Source organism: Bos indicus x Bos taurus, chromosome 22 (assembly GCF_003369695.1).
Source record: "Bos indicus x Bos taurus breed Angus x Brahman F1 hybrid chromosome 22, Bos_hybrid_MaternalHap_v2.0, whole genome shotgun sequence".
Classification (NCBI taxonomy): Eukaryota; Metazoa; Chordata; class Mammalia; order Artiodactyla; family Bovidae; genus Bos; species Bos indicus x Bos taurus.
In genome coordinates this window covers 12,560,105-12,579,736 of record NC_040097.1, presented here as the reverse complement: position 1 = coordinate 12,579,736, position 19,632 = coordinate 12,560,105, and the positions used below count along the sequence as shown (strand labels likewise).

The 19,632-nt window shown below is 38.4% G+C and overlaps 1 protein-coding gene across 29 annotated transcripts in view; it reads left to right on the top strand.

The window, feature by feature from the left end:
- Positions 1-19,632, top strand: part of PBRM1 (polybromo 1) — a 106,929-nt gene that overhangs the window by 36,507 nt on the left and 50,790 nt on the right. For 20 of the 29 annotated variants that reach the window (XM_027523379.1, XM_027523400.1, XM_027523396.1 and 17 more), the window contains 5 exons: positions 4,603-4,816; positions 7,603-7,744; positions 8,882-8,979; positions 11,057-11,101; positions 15,902-16,178. In XM_027523379.1, the coding sequence (XP_027379180.1) occupies positions 4,603-4,816; positions 7,603-7,744; positions 8,882-8,979; positions 11,057-11,101; positions 15,902-16,178 (776 nt within the window). The remainder of the gene's footprint in view (positions 1-4,602; positions 4,817-7,602; positions 7,745-8,881; positions 8,980-11,056; positions 11,102-15,901; positions 16,179-19,632) is intronic. The other 9 variants (XM_027523398.1, XM_027523381.1, XM_027523399.1 and 6 more) reach the window with 1 other exon arrangement.

The window sequence follows — 19,632 nt, the reverse complement described above, 5'->3', positions numbered from 1 at the left end:
CTTAATTTAGTCAAAGTTTAATATACTTGGTTTTCTGCTTCCTGTTCCTGGAAACAGCTTTAGGGCTAGGTACAGTGAAAATAGCAAAGAAAGGATAACTCATGATCTTGGAGCAACAAGAAAGCTGATGGAAAGAAGACATAAGAATTGAAAGTGTGGCTTGGCATCTTGAGGTTATTCATTTTAGAGGCAAACCACATTGTGTCTCCCTGAAGGGTGGTGAAGGAGGTGGAGAACAGCACGTACTTGAAGTTACTTTAAGAAGAGCAGTGAGGTGGACAGTAGGATACGAAAAACAGATAAAACTTCCAGTCTTCTCCCACCAACACAAAATAAGGCAAGAAGGCAAAAAGAAACATAGAAGAAATGTGATAAATGGAAACAGAGAAACAGCTCCAAAAATTACGTCTGAAATAAATGTTAGTGGCCTGAATTTGCCGATTAAGACAGTTCCAGATTGGGTATTTAAAAAATCAAGTTATATACTGCTTACAAGAGACACATCTTAAATATACAGGAAAGTGAATGTAAAAGGATGGAATGTAAAAAAGATACCCCTGGCAAATAATAACCAGACGCTAGTCATGTTGACTTTTGCTAAACTGGACTTTCAAACAATGCATTTCCAAAGATAAAATGGATTTACCTTATACTGATTAAAAAGTTTATTGCATCAGGCAGATAAATCCTAAAAGGGCTCAGAATATATAAAGCAAGCAGATAGAACTTCTTGGAGAAAGAGACAACATTGCCGTTAGAGTGGGAGCCTGCTTCTATCAATTGCTAGATACACAGCCAAAAAAACCAGTGAGACAGAGAAGATTTGACTATAATTCCTCAAAAGTTTATTTGTTTCCTATTTCTGCTAAAACAAATTGCCACAAACTTAGTGGCTTAAAACATCACAAGTTTATTCCCTTCAGCTCTGAAGGTCAGAAATCTAATATCAGGTTGTTGGCAGGCCGGTATCCTTTTGGAGGCTGTAGGGGATAATGGACTTCCTTACATTTTCCAGTGTCTAGAGGCTGTCTGTATTCCTTGGCTCATGGCCTCTTCCTCTGCATTGAGAACACAGCATTTCAATCTCTACATGTCACCCCATCTCCTTCCTTTGACATTCTTGCCTGTCTTTCATAAGGAGCCTATAGTGCCTAGAGATTAATCCAGGATAATTTCCCAAACTCAAGATTCCTTGCAATCATATCTGCAGAGTGTCTTGCCATTTAAGGTAATATTCACAAGTTCTGTGGATTAGAGCATAGATTTGTGTGGGGGCTTATTATTCAGCCTACCACAACAAGTTGGTTATTAACAGGCAAGTATTCTACAGTTGGAGAATACATGTTCTTCCCTGGTTCACATGGAAGATTTACAAAAATTGGTCATGTACTTAGCCATAAAACAAATTTCAAATTTGAAAGATCAGGTATTATACAGACCATACTTCTGACTGTAATATGGCTGTGATAGCAACTAATAATGAAAAAGAATTTTTTACTTTTTTTTTTTTTTTTTAATAGATCTTTATTTAAAAATCCAATCTGCCAACTTAGTGTTTTCCACCAACTTGGGGAGCAGAAACCTTTCACAGGCTTCACGATCTTTTGCTTATGTGGTTTTTTTTTTTTTTTTGAAAAATAAATTTTTAAAAGGAGTAATTGTAATACAAATTTAATTACTTAAATTTGAACAGTAACAATAATGAAAATAATACATATCAAAAACAGTGGAGGTGCCACTAAAGTGATACTTTCAGAAGGAAATTTATAGTTCTGACTGCTTCTGTTCAGAAAGAAAAGCAGCTGAAAGTTATTGAACTAACAAGCATCCAAGATAAGTAAATAATAAGAAAAACAGAGATGTTAGATAAAAGATGGTAAAGCCAAGGACAGGAGATAATTCTTTAGAAAGGAAATCTCTAATGGAAAAGATCAGTGAAGTCAAAAATTTTCCTGTTACAGCTCTTAATAAAATATGTAAATCTATAGCAAGATTATAAAGAAATAGAAGGCACAAATAAAAAAATATTAGGGGAAAAAGAGAGCATATAGAGCATGTAAAGACAGCATAATGCAAATACATTTGAATGTTTAGATAAAATTGACAAATTCCTAGAAACTGATAAATGCCTGAAAACTGATTCAGGAATAAAAAGACTGATTAGTCATATCACCATTAAAGATATTAAATTGCTAATTAGAGATACTCCTGCATTGAAAACACCAAGCCATACATTCAAGGAACAGAATTATATAATAAACTCCTGCAGTGAGTAAGAAAAGAACTCTGCAATTTATTCTTTGAATCTGATATAAAACCAAAACCATACAAAATATAACCACACTGTATCTAGTAGTATCTGCAGTCTGCATAAGCACACTGTATCTAGCAGTATGTGTAATATACAATAACACAGTTGGGTTTATTTCAGGAATACTAGGTTCAGTTCAGTTCAGTCGCTCAGTCGTGTCCGACCCTTTGCAACCCCATGAATCGCAGCACGCCAGGCCTCCCTGTCCATCACCAACTCCTGGAGTTCACTTAAACCCATGTCCATCAAGTCAGTAATGCCATCCAGCCATCTCATCCTCTGTCGTCCCCTTTTCCTCCTGCCCCCAATCCCTCCCAGCATCAGAGTCTTTTTCCAATGAGTCAACTCTTCGCATGAGGTGGCCAGTATCTGTAATACACAATAACACAGTTGGGTTTATTTCAGGAATACTAGGTTAGTTCAGCATAAAAGATAAAAGAATTATTTACTGTATTAGTAGATTAAAGGAGCAAAACCATGATGTTTGCTCGACAAATGCATTTGATTAAACTACAAGTCTCATTCATGATAAAAGCTAAGCATACTAGGAATAGAAGGGGACTTTCCTAACCTGATAAATGGCATCTCCACTTTCAGTGGAGAATCATTTGTAGTATTCTCCTTACCATAAGAAACAAAGTTTAAAATGTTCTTACTTCTTGTTCAAAGTACTAGCCAGCAAACAGTGATAACAGTGATGCTGTAAGGATCAGAAGAGAAGGGTTTGTAAGGATTGCAATCAATAAGAATACTTTTTGAGTTTTTTATTTAAAAGACTACAGATAAATTACTAGAATAAGAATAATAAAATGCTAATGTAAATTATTATACAAAAGTTAACTTCATTTCCAGAATCAACCATAAAAAGAAAATGTAATTTTTTAAAAAGATATAGTTTACAGTAACAGCAAAATATATTCCTAAATTTAAATTCAATAAAACATGTGCAAGAGCTTTATGAAAAGATGAGAGGTAGTGGAGTCAGGAAAGACTGCATAGTTTCCAATTTCTGTCTTTGCTTCTAGCTCCTTGACTCTTAAATCTAAAACCCTTCTTGACTACTTTACAGGCCAGCTGACCTTGGGCAGGTCATCAACCTCTCATGTCTAGTTTTCTCCTTTGGAAAAGAAGTGACCATACCTGTTCTGTATGGTGATGTTAGGATTACCTGAGAATGGTGCTTATCAAGCTCTTAATATGTAACTAAGTACTGAATAAGTGATTCTCATACTTGCCTGGGAGACATAGTGATTTTGGTTATACTGATCCATCAAGAAATAATGTAAATCAGGTGCTTATACACTGTTTAAGAGTTCAGAGAAATGAACAGTATATTTTGTATTTCTGTTAAAGTGATTGCATGTTTTGTTTTGGTGTTTCTATGGTTAGCTTCTACCTAAAAGTTTTCTCAATAAAGGAAAACATCTTTCCTAAGGTCTACTACAGGTAAATCTCTTTGACTTTGCCTCACTTTAAATCAAATTTGTCAATGCCAGCCCCCAGCTACCTTTATCCTAAGCTATATGCTGTCGCTTTAGTTCTGAGATCCGAGAATAACTGTTTGCTCCTTTTCTTGTCCAAGCACACATAAGCAAGGATCTCCAAAGATGGCAGAGAAACTATTTTGTAACCTTTTAAAGACAGACAGACAGGGCTTCCCTTGGATAAAGAATCTGCCTTCTATAGAGGAGACTTACAGGAGACTTGGAGGAGACAGTGGTTCAATGTCTCCTGATCTTCCTGGGCCAGGAAGATCCCCTGGAGAAGGAAATGGCACCCCACTAAAGTATTCTTGCCTGGAAAATTCCTGTGAACAGAGGAGCCTGGCAGGCTGTGGTCTGTGGGATCACAAGAGTCACAAGAGTCCTACAGGACTGAGCAACTAAATTACAACAACCAAGACGGTATGACTTTTACTATGTAACATTCTGTTTCTATGTAACATTTCTCTTAAGTAAGCATACACTTTTACTGCTGCTGCTGCTAAGTCGCTTCAGTCGCATCCCACTCTGTGCGACCCCATAGATGGCAGCCCACCAGGCTCCCCTGTCCCTGGGATTCTCCAGGCAAGAACACTGGAGTGGGTTGCCATTTCTTTCTCCAATGCATGAAAGTGAAAAGTGAAAGTGAAGTCTATCTACTAAGCATTACTAACAGCATCTTTAATGAAGGCTAGAGACTATTCTTTTAAAATAAGTATTCTCAAACATAGCATAATCTGGAAGGTTGTTTAAAGCTTTAAAAATGTTTTTTTTTTATTCCCTTTATAAATATCTTTTATATCTTTGTAGCTGCGCGATATGAAGAAGGAGAATCTGAAGCAGAGAGCATTACTTCATTTATGGATGTTTCAAATCCTTTTTATCAGCTTTATGACACAGTTCGGAGCTGTCGGAATAACCAAGGCCAGCTAATAGCTGAACCTTTTTTCCATTTGCCTTCAAAGAAAAAATATCCTGATTATTATCAGCAAATTAAAACACCCATATCACTGCAACAGATCAGGTAATACATCATTTATATTACTCAGTATACATTTATTTTCTTGTGATTGAGCCTGTGCATATATCCTTCATTTCTAAAATGGATAAGGGTATAAAAATGTTTTTCATATGTCTAGAGTATGCTTAAGTATCACACCAATGTAAACATGAGAAATAAATTTGATTAACTACAAAGTACATTCTTTGTATTACAGTAGTGTCAAGAGACAAATAAACAGAAGTATCCCAGCTAGTCATTTGTGTGTCAGATTATGGATTATAAAAAAAAATTATGTAGCTCAGAATTTAACTGTTCATTTTCTTATAACTGCAAAAATTTCTCTTTCTATTCCTTTTATTGATATTTTTATCACAACAATTTACCTGCATTTAAAATTTTGTATCTTGGTTTCCCTTTTGAAGGGTCAGCTCTTAGGACATCTAATCTACTTCCTTTCCAAGGATGCATGCTGAGCCAGTCGTGCCCCATAGGAGCTGGACCACCTTTCACTGTGCTCTTCATCAGAGCAGCAGGGAAATCTTGAGCAGTGCTGAGCAGTAGCACTTTCTGTGATGATGAAATGTTACTTTATCTGTACTGTCTCTGGTAGCCACTCGACATGTGACTGTCGAAAACTTGAAATGTGGCATAATGAAACTAGATTTCAAGTTTTACTTTATTTTGCTTTAAACAGACATGTGTGACCACTGTATTGCACAGCACAATCCGAGGAAGATGTGTTAGCAGAAGGAATATAGTTGAGGAATATCATCAAAAGCCAAAAAAAAAAGGAAGGGTGGGGAGGAGCTCGACAACATGGCTGCATAGACCATCTTCGTTGTGCTGGGGCTTGTCATCCCCATGCTTTATTTCCTGTTCTACCCTTTCCTTCCCACTCCCATCCTTGATTAATATCAGACTGATAAATATCTGCAGATTTGTTGTAGATTGTCATCTGTTAATACTAGTTTAGGTTCTCTATTGTTCTTTGTGGGTATTGAGAATATCCAGCACGTTATCCTTGAAGTTAGCATAAATAAGCCCAAGGCTGTAATTTAAACTCTTGTTGCTAGCCACAGGTAGTGAGAGCTGAGTATGTGCTTAGTTGTTGTTGTTGTTGTTGTTTTTTGCTTCATCCCAGAGGATCAAATGTTCTATTATAACATTCTTATCTCTGTAAGCACTACATGGAATCTATATATGATTTTAGTAAATTTTAAGTAAAACTTTACATGTGTAGTGAATGATGTGTCATTCTAAGAGCAAAGTGTGGAGTCTACATTAATTCTGTGAAGCTGTACACATAATGTGGTTCTTTACCTAATATTGTTTTTGTGACTTTGATGGATAGCAGATAAGTGCTTCAGTCAAGCTTTAAAAGTCTGTCCTGTCTAAATCTATATAGCGTTAGGGCAGACTGTGATGCTTCACTTTGTACCAGGTGTACAGGGACTTGCGATAGCCTTAGTGTTGGTAATAGCCTAAATGCCTGAGACAGCTGTTAGAATTCTTAAGACTTAAAGTACGTGAAAACCTCAGTATTAAGCCATTGGATTAATTACAATTGTTTGTGTTGGAGGAAGAGTAGCAAAAGGACTCTTAACATTAATCTGCCTCTCATTTACCATCTTAAGACTGCTCTTCAGGGAATTCCCTAGTGGTCCAGTGGTTAGGACTGGGCACTTTCACTGTGAGGCCAGGTTCAATTCATAGTTGGGGAACTAAGATCTCGCAAGCAGCACAGCACAGAACCGCACCCCCCGTCCCCCGCCCCCCCACAAAAAAGGGACTGCTCTTCATTTCCCTTATGCAACTCCCCTGGAGTTTAATGTTTCTTATTCTACATGTTCCTTCGTGTGGTTGCCAGTACTTTCTCTTTTCTTTAACTCTCATCAAGAGGAATGACCTCTTATTTTCTGAAATGTGTAGATCACCATGATTCTTCATTACAGTAGCTTGAAACCTCCCTGATTTTTATCTCTTCCTAGGGTTTGCATGTAAGGGCTTCCCTGGTGCTGCTGCTAAGTCGCGTCAGTCATGTCTGACTTTGTGCGACCCCACAGACGGCAGCCCAACAGGCTCCTCTGTCCCTGGGATTCTCCAGGCAAGAATACGGGAGTGGGTTGCCATTTCCTTCTCCATTGCATGAAAGTGAAAGTGAAGTCGCTCAGTCGTGTCCAGCTCTTAGCGACCCCATGGACTGCAGCCCACCAGGCTCCTCCGTCCATGGGATTCTCCAGGCAAGAGTACTGGAGTGGGGTGCCATTGCTTCCCTGGTGGCTCAGTGCTAAAAAATCCACCTATGAATGCAGCAGACAGCAGGTTCTATCCCTGAGTTGGCAAGATTCCCCTGGAGGAGGAAGTGGCAATCAGCTCTAGTATTCTTGCCTGGGAAATCCCATGGACAGAGAAGCCTGCTGGGGTTCTCAAGTCCATGGGGTTGCAAAGAGTCAGACACAACTTAGCGACTGAACAACAACAGGGTTTTCATGTAGCCAATACCAGGATTTTACCTTAGGAGTTTTGCTAACATGTTTGCTTTGTAGTTGACCACCTTACTAGGTTCTCTTATTGCTGCTTGTCGTGTTTGATTCTTTTGGGTTTTCAGTTAAATTATCATGTTGTCTAAATATAGTGGTGCTTTTGCTCCTTCACTTTATTTGGAAATTGTTACTTCCAGGCCTCTAGTCAGTATCACTGGTAAACTACCTTGTAATATTTGTCAAGATTTTTGCACTGAACTTTCAGGAAAGGTGTTTCTGCATATTCAAAATGGAAGGTTCTAGCCTTGTGTTTGTCTTTCACAGAACAAAGCTAAAAAACCAAGAATATGAAACTTTAGATCATTTGGAGTGTGATCTGAATTTAATGTTTGAAAATGCCAAACGCTATAATGTTCCCAACTCGGCCATCTACAAGCGAGTTCTGAAACTGCAGCAAGTCATGCAGGTATAATTTCCTGGTTTTGCTAAGTTTTTGTATGTATAATTGAGTGTGTTAAGATATGTGATTTTCCTCCAGCAGTGTCATATCATTCATTTTAGCCACACATACTGATTTTTTTTTTTTTGAATATTTTTTAAGAGCTTTCAGGACTATGCAGAGTAGAAATAATAGTTTAGACTGGGTTAGCTTTGTGAGTGGAAGAAGCAGGGATTTGTCCCTGGGGAGTAATTTTAGGGTTATGAGGATGATTCCCCCTAATCACAGATGATATTCTGCGTTCAGATTTTATTTATTTGGTTCTAGACTGTCTCTGTTGAGGTAGTGTTGGTTCTAGGAGAAGGGTCATCTTTAGGCTAATTCATCATTGTACAGTGTCCATGAGTTGACTGAATTATTTCTAAGAGCACACCTTGGAGGGCATCTGAGGCCATGGGTCATCTCAGTGTTTTGAGAAAAAAGGGCATAGATATGAAATACAAATTGTGTCTACCTGTCAGTTTTGGTAGAATCTTCCTGGAAAGAGAATCTCAGAGCAAGGAACAACAAAAGCAGTTTTATATCACCTGTAGAATCTCCATTTTTGTATGGTCAGCTCTGTGATCCATGTTGAGGATTTAAATATTTTGTTTTCAGAACTCTGTGTATATTCCCTAAGTCTGCTGTCATTGGACTTTAGCTGTCTCTGGCAGAAGGTCTTTAAAAATGCATGTATTGAAAAGTAGATCTTATTTCACCTCTCACTTTAAGCCTTCTTCTTAGTCACACTGTTGCTTAAGGCAAGGGTGCTAAAGGCTAGCTTTGACTTGGCTTTACTGAAATACGGCCACCAGAGCAGGATGCCCCGATAGCTTGTCTCAGTGCTTTGAACGAGTTGGTGTCCTTCGGAGTCTTAAATTCAGTTTAGCTAGAGTTGATTCCTCAACTCTCTGGATCCATTTTTTTTTAACCTATTTTTCTGTCATGCAAACTTTTGTTAAATTGGGTTATTGAAAATGTTTAATGACTTCTTTTTGATTTTGAGTATTCTACGTGTGGTTGTATCTTTCTGCTTGAATCTGATGTGGCTAGCTCTTTAATATTCATATATTCTAGAAGTGGTCAGCAGAATGAGCTCGACTCCTGGGGTCTCTTCTGTTTTAGGCAAAGAAGAAAGAGCTTGCTAGGAGAGACGACATTGAGGATGGAGACAGCATGATTTCTTCAGCCACCTCTGATACTGGTAGTGCCAAAAGAAAAAGGTATATATTCTTCATATAACTGGAGACATTGTCTCAGTTTGTTTTGTTTCAGATTTAAGTGCAGAAAATTGTTTCTGTAAGCTTTCAAGTATGAATTATAAAATTTAAATACTTTATAACATTTAAAAATTCATTTGTTAATTGCATGATTAGTGTTTCCTTGGTAACATCTTGTTTTTAGATAACATATTTAAAAATAATTACTTATATGGCCTGGTGAAACCTGTTATTCTTTTTGCTGTCCAGGTTATTTTGTTTTAATGTGGCATTGTAAGAAGCCCTTTAAATCTAGGTAATTTCTATGTGGCGATTTAAAAAGAAAAATCAGTCATTATTCTTACCCCTTTGTTTTCTCTTGTTAATCTGATCTTTATTTGCTATTTTAAGGATGTCATATAAAGCACCAAGTTACAACTTCTTGTAGTTCATAACAGGTTAAGCTAGATATTTGTTTTTCTTTTCTTTCTAATCTTTCTCTGAACTTCCCTAACCCTTCCTTTTTCTCATGGGTTTTATGGAAGGGGACCTTACTGTGAGACTCTGAAGCTGGAGTCCTATAAAGAAATCTTGCAAGACCATCTCTTTAGTCTGCGCCTCCCACATGGAGTTTCTCTGACTTGATCTTTGTGGAACACCGTATTCTTCCTGAGCCTTAACTGTCTCACCATCTTTGTGATAGCAGGGAGGAAACCTTAAACAAAGAATAAGTTCATCACTAATAGCAGGGCCTGACAGATTGAAAATTGAATGAAGTCATTAGTAACTATTAATGCAGTTCTGTTCATATATTGTAGATCCACTGACACCAGAGAATTTTTTAAAAATGGTTTAGAAAAGGGAAGCTATCTTGTCTTTCCCTGTAAATAGCATTTGGGAAGTGTTTTTTAGCAATGAAAATAACTTTGCTATGCTATGCCAAGGTAACTAAATTGATTGGTGTGCCCTGAGGTGTGAGTCTCCTCCATTACTGGAGTAATGGAGTCTACTCCATTACTATGAATTTCATCCTTCCAAGTTCTTAATTCCTTGTTATACCAGGGACAATGGAGGAAAAATGTGAGACCAGATCAGAGACATCAAATCAAGAACATCTTTGAGTGTAATTATATTACTACTACAGCATCACCTGTGTTTTCCAGATCAGTCACCAATCAAAGATAAAAACTTCTCAGGCAAAAGAAGGTAATGGAGGCAAAAGTGATGGTACAATTAGTGCCAACACTGAATGACAAGAGAGATCTTAAACTAGTTGAGTGTTAAGAAAACAGTTCCAGGGAAGCATTAGCCCAGGCCAGATCTTTAAAAAATCTCTATGGCTTGTACTTTGTGGGACAACCCAAGTAGATGAAATGAAAGTTATTACTCTAATTAAAACTTCCCATAAAAAAAAAGCTAAGCATTATGTTCTTAAAATAATAAGATCCCACTTTAGAGAAAAAGGCTTTTCATGCACAGGTTTTCTAGGAAGTATTTTGTTTAATGAAGTGAAAAATACAAGTAAGAGAAGAGCAAATATAAATCATAGCTAAAGCAGTAAAAGAACACATTTGGGTTTGAAATATAGGCATGAGCATACACGAGGAGGCTGAGAGAAGCAAGTCCTTTACTTTGGACTGTGACAAAGGAAATACCTAACAGCCTTTTAGAAGGTAGCTATGTTGAGAGGCTTTGGTAATAAGAAAGGGACTCCTCCAGAACTCAGGTAAACATGACAGCCTAGTAGGATAAGTTAAGCATATCCAGAGAAGGCAGGGCCAAGTTTTCCAAATACTACTTGACTTGACTCTGAAGTATTGAATACGGTTCTGTCTTTGCCTTATTTTTTTCGTATCAAAGATTATGAAAAAAATTACTGCGGGTATGTTCTCTTCATTCTGGGAATACCTTCTCCCCAACGCCTCTACCCTAAAGTCCACCTTCTGTCTTCCATGTTGAAATGTTCCAGGTATTCTTAAAACCTTTTATCCTTTGGATTAAATGATCCTCTTTTTTCTCAACCATATTTGGTTTATACATGACCTCCAATGTTGCTTGTTTTGTTTCTCTTCACATGTAATGTTTGTTTCTGCTTTCCCAGGAGCACTCTTGACAGTGAGATGTTGGGTCTCAGGAGGCTCTCCAGGTGTGCAGTCCTTTTTTATGCATAAACATGTTTTTTTAAAGTGTAACTTCTGTGGCATGGTCAGCACTGATTAGGTGAAAAGTGCAGTCTTAAGCATGTGAAATAATGGTTTTTATTTGGATGCCAGTTTATCTTATGAATAAAGAAAACAGTATAGTTTAGGAGTATAGTTAGTAAAATTAACTGAGAATTAGCCTAGATATAGTCAGGACCCTTACTTTGTCGCCAGCTTTGCCCGGGGCAGCAAGCGCCTGCACCAGTCATTGAGGCTGTGCTTCTGCAGCAGAGGTAGAGAGGCTGAGACTTTGGTGGCATTGGTTGTGTCCAGGGGCTGGCGGGTACGGATTTCTTTTCAGGAATGTCTCTTATAGACTGGGGATGGTGGAGGGATCAGAATCAGTGTTGATAATCCAAGTGATACCAGTCTGTGATGGTGCCAGTGCACTGGGTTAGTGCTTCTTGAGCATGAATACATTTCTTTAGTCTCTGGTCTTGTTTGTGTTTTATTTCTTTAAAGCCATCCATTCTTTTGCATGTTACTTATGATTTTAAAAACAGCCCTTCGGTTGCCATATGTAGTCCTAGTAATCATCTTATGGTGCCTTTATTTTTGCCTCTGCCATCTGGCATTCATGGAGTGTCAGTTGCTTGCAGAACACCAGACTGTCCTCTTACAGGTCATAAAGGAAAAGTTGAGTCATCCTCTCTACCTTCCAGGAATTTACTGACCGGGAAATGAGGCAGGTTTAAACAAAACCGTGTGATGCTCACAGTTGTATAGTTGTATGGAAGTGTGTGATTGCCCAAGTAGCTTTCGGAAATGTGATTTCCCTATTATGCTTTTCTTTGAAAGTTAGATGTTTGAAGTTATCTACATTTGCTACCATACGTAGTCCACTCTATACAATTACTGTATTAGTATCTTCTTCCTACTGTTTTCCTTAAGAAAAGTTTTCTTAATTGGTAAATTTAAGAAAAAGACCATGGATTGGTATTTCTTTTACATGACTCATAGTATGTGGCACTTGGTTCTGAGTAGAAGAAGAAACAGAAGTGTGGAGTACTGTTGTAACCCCATACTCTGGACCCTGACTGCCTGGTTTCAAATCCCAGTTCTTATTAGCTCTGTGATTTGAACCTCATCACAGTTTCCTCATCTGAAAAAAGAGTTGATGACAAAAACCTACATAGGATTTCTGTGAGGACCTGATTGCTTAATATGCCTGAAACCACAGAACTGGGCCTGAATACTCACTGAATGTAGCTCTGATTATTTTCTGGAGGTATTTCCTGTTGACATCAAGACGTGATAGATTTCATTTTGTTTTTAGTCAGATGTTATTAGACTGGGAAAGTCATTAAGATGAATAAAAAGATTTTGCTCCTTGAAGATGAAATATTAAAGCCTTGTAAAAGAAGGAACCTTTGGGTTTACTTAACTTCACAGCAGGCACTATTAGAAATCTAGGGCCAGGGAGGTAGAGGCCAGGAGACCTTGAAGCCTGTGAGCTGGGTTGACTATGATTAGAGGCCCTTGGTAAGGGCTGGCTTTTTGTCATTTACTTGTATGATAAAAGCAGCCTGGTGACTATCGCTGATTCAAGTCTCAGTTGTGATTACAGCCTTAGGTATTCACTTAAGTCTCCAAGCCTCTGTGTCTACATCTCCAAAATTGGGGTAATAATTGTACTTGGTTCTTAGAGTTTGAGGATTAAATGATAAGTGCTTAGCACAGTCCCTGGCATGTGGTAGAAGAGTTATCTGTAACTGTAAATAGAATCTTGTGTGTATATTAAATACAAACATGTACTAAATAATAGCTTCATAGTAAAAATGATGATAAGATTTAAGAAAGTGGTCAGCCACAAACTGTGAAGGTTAGGACTAACACCATGGCATGAAAAAGGGAAGATCAGATCTCGAAGGGCTGTGAAGGTCCACTAGGACTTGGTGATAAACTAAGAGAAGCAAAAAGTGACATTGATTCCAATGTTTTAGGCTGAGTTTGGGGGTCAAAAGGATGGTAAGGTGGTGGTCTTGGAAAATCAGGGATTTAGAGTGAAGCCTCTACTAACTCATGATCTTTTTGCAAGTTAGAAAAAGTACCCACTTCTCAAGACACTTAACGTTCATTTATTGGAAAATTGCTGTAATATAATGACTTTGTTAGCACAAGACCATAGTGCTAACAAGACCATAAACTTCTAAAACTGTATGTTTAATATAATAGCATTTGTGATCTGAATGGACATCCTCTTCAGTATGACACCCTTAAGTGCATAATGACAACCCTGGTTTGGAACTCTCTTAAGGTTTTTTAACCTAAGTATGTTCAGAGGTCCAGATTAAAAAAGAATGAGTGTGCTAGTTACCAGGTCTGGGATTTAATTATGCACCTTTCCCAAAATAGGGAAGAGTGAACTGTTTACAGCTAATAGTCTGAGGGAGGAAAGAAGTAGGACGAATAGAGGGGTTCTGAGATGAATTAAAAATCAAGGGGCCGTGGCATTTGAAAACAGTAAACAGGAAGCATCAGATAGGGTGATACGGTCGCTGTCTTTTTGTAATGTAGAGTTTATGTCATTTCAAAAGTGTTTGAAGTTACTTTCAGAAGTGTGAACATAATAAGATTCAGCATCATATTGGAAAAGGATAAAGCAAATATACCAGCCACTCAAGCTAATACAGTTAGGAAGAATATGAAGTTTAGCTCTGAGTTTTTTCTGGCAGTTAGATTGAAAGTAATAGGCCAGTGGTTCTTGGTTTCAAAGGCAATATAAGGATCTGGAAAAATGTAAACAAAATAACAAAGCTGGATTAGTTCAGAGAAGATTGTGTGACCCTAAGAACAAAAATTTTGCTTGCCTTTGAGGCTGGAAACCAGTTACACATCACTCTCTTAAAGTGAATCATACAACTGGAGTTGTATGCTTATTAGTAAGGCATACCATTAGTGTTAAAAGTCCTAAAACAGTAAATGTCAACTATTAGAGCAGTTATCAAATTCTGTGATATCAAATCCAAGTTCTGAGGTTTTTTCTTTAGAGGCTTCTTGAAGGCTAAGGACATCCAGTCTCTGCCCACTTGTGCGGAGCTCTGCGATGCTGGAGCTTTGTCCTGCCTTCCCCTTCCATTATTCACTTGCTGAAGTCCTGAACTGACAGAGTTGGTCCCCTCTCATCATCATCTGGGGATGCCTGTTTGGAGAAATAGTTAGCATTAGATGAAACTTCACCTAGATCGCTGTCATCAAACAATCACTTACTTGACATAGACACCAAAATACTGAGTGGGGATATGACAGGAATGATTCCAGAGCCACCAGTGGAAATGAGCAGTCCCGAGTGAAGACACAGGATGACAAGGATGCTCCCAGCTCTAGGCAATGGCCTTTGTGTCTCCTAACTGGATCACTTTCAGGTTGCCTTGTGCTCTGTGATGTTAGGAAGATGGGCGTTTTTGAGACTTTTAAAATCTTTACATAGAGGATTTATTTATTTTCTCATCTGTTATCCTTTATTTGAGTTTTCTTCTTTTTTTTTTTTTAAAAAGCATATTGAACCTCATGGAGAAAATATCTGGCCTTTGTCTTCTTTATGACCCAGAAGTAGATTGAGTGGCCAGAGGACTGGAATAGGAGAGCCATTTGGCCACATAGTTTGCTTCAGTAATGAACTCCCTTCCATGTGTAAGATAGGGACTGGATAGGAAATATTTACCTCCAAATGCGACACTGTGCCCTTTTAATAAGTGTTGAATAGAAAGTAAGTCATGGGTTATTTATTTTTATTACCTACCTCAGAGACTGATGGTTTGCAAGTTCAGGTCTGGCCAGTCTTAGATATCTGTGTCCTGAGGTCATATAAACAGTGGGCCAGAAATCATATTGGAAGATCATCTCTTCTAATCATTCATTCATTCCAATAATTCTAATAATTCATTGGACATCTCACCTTGGGCAAGTCATTTAACTTCTCTGAGCCAGTTTCCTCAATAATTAGGAGGCTAGCCCATATGTTCTCTTACGCCTTTTTGTAACTCAGGTTCTAATCTGTAGCCCCTTGTACTTTGTCCTATATTACTAGGACATCTGTTTCCTAGCATAACATCTCACTGGGGGAATTTGGACAAGACAGGGATTCATACTCAAGGATGAAAATTTACTCAGGAGCTTAGGTGAACCACAGACCATTTATTCTTTAAGCAAGGCTGGGATTGTGGAATAATGAGGGAGGGAGAAGGAACTGACCATGATAGGAGAAATGCCTGAGACATTTGTACACACTATAGAGATACTAGTCTGTCAGACAGCATCCCTTTTTTTCTGGTAACCAGGAAATACAGGTGTTCAGGAGTGATTGTCTTAGGAGATGGAACACTTCTCTTTGTGTGTGTGTGTGTGTGTGTGTGTTTAAGGGAGAACTGTTAGTAACAGTAGGGAATCAGCAGTTTTATTCCACTTTAGCTCTGTTCTTCAAAAAATTGATAATAGAATTTCATTTTCTTTGGTGTTAGATAATACTTTTTTCAAGCATTGCATTTCATAAATATTCTAAACAGGTTTGTCTGGTGTTCTTAGGTACTCCTGCCAGAGTCACTGTGTTTTAACTATTTTGGAAAATTTCCTAATATTTGCTTATAGCTTCCAGCATGTTTACTGTGTTTGTGCCATATATAATAAATAAATTATAATCATTATGAAGCACCTATCCACAAGATTAATTTGTTTTATTTCATATTCATTCTTCTATCAAGAAAACTACACCCGTTCTCATTTTTCCCCTTTCTCACTTCCAACAGTAAAAAGAACATAAGAAAGCAGCGAATGAAAATCTTATTCAATGTTGTTCTCGAAGCTCGTGAGCCAGGCTCAGGCAGAAGACTTTGTGATCTATTTATGGTTAAACCATCCAAAAAGGACTATCCTGATTATTATAAAATCATCTTGGAGCCAATGGACTTGAAAATAATTGAGCATAACATCCGCAATGACAAATATGCGGGGGAGGAGGGAATGATAGAGGACATGAAGCTGATGTTCCGGAATGCCAGGCACTACAACGAGGAGGGCTCCCAGGTAAGGGCACGTGGGGATCCTGACAGACGCCCAACTGCAATGATTCTTCTCAATGACTAGCTTAATATTTTGTCTTTCCTTAATTGTTTAAAATTAGAGGCAGGACATTGTAAAGGTTAAAACTTTATACCCTGTACAGTTACCCCTCATTGCCTTGTGGGAGGGGATTGGTTCCAGGGCTTCCCGGACCCTGCAGCACCAAATCCATAGAGTCTCAAGTCTCTTGTTTGAAATGTCATTACAGTTGACTGTCTGAATCCACGGATTCCATGGATTCAAACTGTCAGCTATAATCTGACATCTTAGATTTGAGTCCTATCTTGCTAATCCCTGTGTAAGTAACTCATCTTTTCTGAGCCTCATGTGTAAAATGGGGTTAATAATAGTACTTGCAGTAAGGTTGTTGTGGGATTAGAATGAGCTCATGTTGACAGAAAATGTTACATAGCGCCTGGTATTCAAACACTCAAATGAAAGCCAAGGACATGAAAATCTTTCATCATTATTGTTACTGCTATCCTCAGTTGCCATACTGCTCTAGGGATAGTCCATAAAATGATATAATTAGATAAATAGAATGGGAAAGACTAGAGATCTCTTCAAGAAAATGAGAGATACCAAGGGAATATTTTGTGCAAGGATGGGCACAATAAAAGACGATGTAGACCTAACAGAAGCAGAAGATATTAAGAAGAGATGGCAAGAATACACAGAAGAACTGTACAAAAGAGGTCTTAATGACCCAGATAACCACGATGGTGTGATCACTCACCTAGAGCCAGACATCCTGGAGTGTGAAGTCAAGTGGGCCTTAGGAAGCATCACTACAAACAAAGATAATGGAGGTGATGGAATTCCAATTGAGCTATTTCAAATCCTAAAAGATAATGCTATTAAAAGTGCTACACTCCATATGCCAGCAAATATGGAAACTCAGCAGTGGCCATAGGACTGGAAAAGGTCAGTTTTCATTCCAATCCCAAAGAAAGGCAATCCCAAAGAATGTTCAGACTACCACACAATTGCACTCATCTCACACGCTTGCAAAGTAATGCTCAAAATTCTCCAAGCCAGGCTTCAATAGTACATGAACCGAGAACTTCCAGATACTCAAGCTGGATTTAGAAAAGGCAGAGGAACCAGAGATCAAATTGCCTACATCCATTGGATTATAGAAAAAGCAAGAGAATTCCAGAAAAACATCTTCTGCTTCATTGACTACACTGAAGCCTTTCACTGTGTGGATCACAATAGACTGGAAAATTCCTAAAGAGATGGGAATACCAGACCGCCTTAGCTGCCTCCTGAGAAACCTGTATTCAGGTCAAAAGCAACAGTTAGAACCAAACATGGAACAACAGACTGGTTCCATATTGGGAAAGGAGTGCATCAAGGCTGTATATTGTCACCTTTTATAATAACTTATGTTCAGAGTACATCATGTGAAATGTTGGGCTGGATGAAGCAGAAGCTAGAATCCAGATTGCCAGGAGAAATATTAGTAACCTCAGATGTGTAGATGATTACCACCCTTACGGCAGAAAGTGAAAAGGAACCAAAGAGCCTCTAGATAAAGGTGAAAGAAGAGAGTGAAAAAACTGGCTTAAAACTCACCATTCAAAAAACGAAGATCCTGGCATCTGGTCCCCTCACTTCATGGCAGATAGATGGGGAAACAATGGAAACAGTGGCAGACTTTATTTTCTTGGGCTCCAAAATCACTGCAGGTGGTGACTGCAGCCGTGAAATTGAAAGATGCTTGCTCCTTGGAAGAAAAGCTATGACCAACCTATACAGCATATTAAAAAGCAGACACATTACTTTGCTGACAAAGGTCTGTATAGTCAAAGCTGTGATTTTTCTAGTAGTCATGTAAAAATGTGAGAATTGGACCATAAAGAAAGCTGAGTGCCAAAGAATTGATGCTTTTGAACTGTGGTGTTGGAGAAGACTCTTGAGAGTCCCTTGGATGTGAAGAGATCAAACCAATCAATCCTAAAAGAAATCAATCCTAGGCATTCATTGGAAGGACTGATGCTGAAGCTGAAGCTGCAGTACTTTGGCCACCTGATGGGAAGAACTGACTCATTAGAAAAGACCCTAGTGATGGGAAAGATTGAAGGCAGGAGGAAAAGGGGACGACAGAGGATGAGATGGTTGGATGGCATCACCAACTCAATGGACATGAGTTTGAGCAAACTCTGGGAGATGGTGAAAGACAGGGAAACCTGGTGTGCTGCAGTCCATGGGGTCACTAAAGAGTTGGACACAAATAAGCACCTGAAAAACAACAAGAGTAATCTAAATATTAGGATATTTTCAATAATACACCTTTATATAATTGATTTTGTTAGGAAGCATCTTGATTTTCAGTTCTTCATCAGTAAAGCTATGATATAGTCTTCCTTTCATATATTTTCTACTCAGTATCTGTTATCTACTTTATTTTTTATTAATAAATTGAAGTATAAGTGACATGCGTTTCAGGGGTACAACATAGTGATTGAATATTTGTATATATTAGAAAATGATCACATTAAGTCTAGTTAACATCCATCACCATATGCAGTTAACAATTTTTTTCTTGTGATGAGAACTTGTAAGATCTACTGTCTTGGCTGCTGCTAAGTCGCTTCAGTCGTGTCCCAACTCTGTGCGACCCCATAGACGGCAGCCCACTAGGCTCCCCCGTCCCTGGGATTCTCCAGGCAAGAACACTGGAGTGGGTTGCCATTTCCTTCTCCAATGCATGAAAGTGAAAAGTGAAAGTGAAGTCCCTCAGTCGTGTCCGACTCTTAGCAACCCCATGGACTGCAGCCCAACAGGCCCCTCCGTCCATGGGACTTTCCAGGCAAGAGTACTGGAGTGGGGTGCCATTGCCTTCTCGGAAGATCTACTGTCTTAGCATCTTGCAAATATACAGTACGGTGTTACTAAGTATGGCTGCCATGCTGAACATTGCGTCCCCATGGCTTACTTACTTTATAACTGGAGTTTGTGCCTTTTGACCCCTTTACTCATCTTGCCTGTCCTCTGGCAGCCACCAGTCTATTCTCTGTATCTATGAGCTTGAGATTTTTGGGGGGCCGAGGAATGGTATTTTAGTTTCCTTAGAGGTGAGATCATATAGTATTTGTATTTCTCTGTCTCACCTTATTTCATTTAGCATAATGCCTTTAGGATTTGTCTTTCATCTTGTCGCAAATGGCAGGATTTCATTCTTTTTATGGCTGAATGATATTCCTGTCTGTGACATTTTCTTTATCCAGTCACTCTTTCGTGAACACTTAGGTTGTTTCCGTATCTTGGCCATTGTAAACATGCTGCAGTGAACATGGTTTGGGGGTCCATAGATCCTTTCTGAGTTTTCTCTGTCTACTCTAAGTTTCCCAGAAATGAAAGTACATTTTCAAATCATTTATATTTCCATTCTTATGTTATTGCATTTGAATAT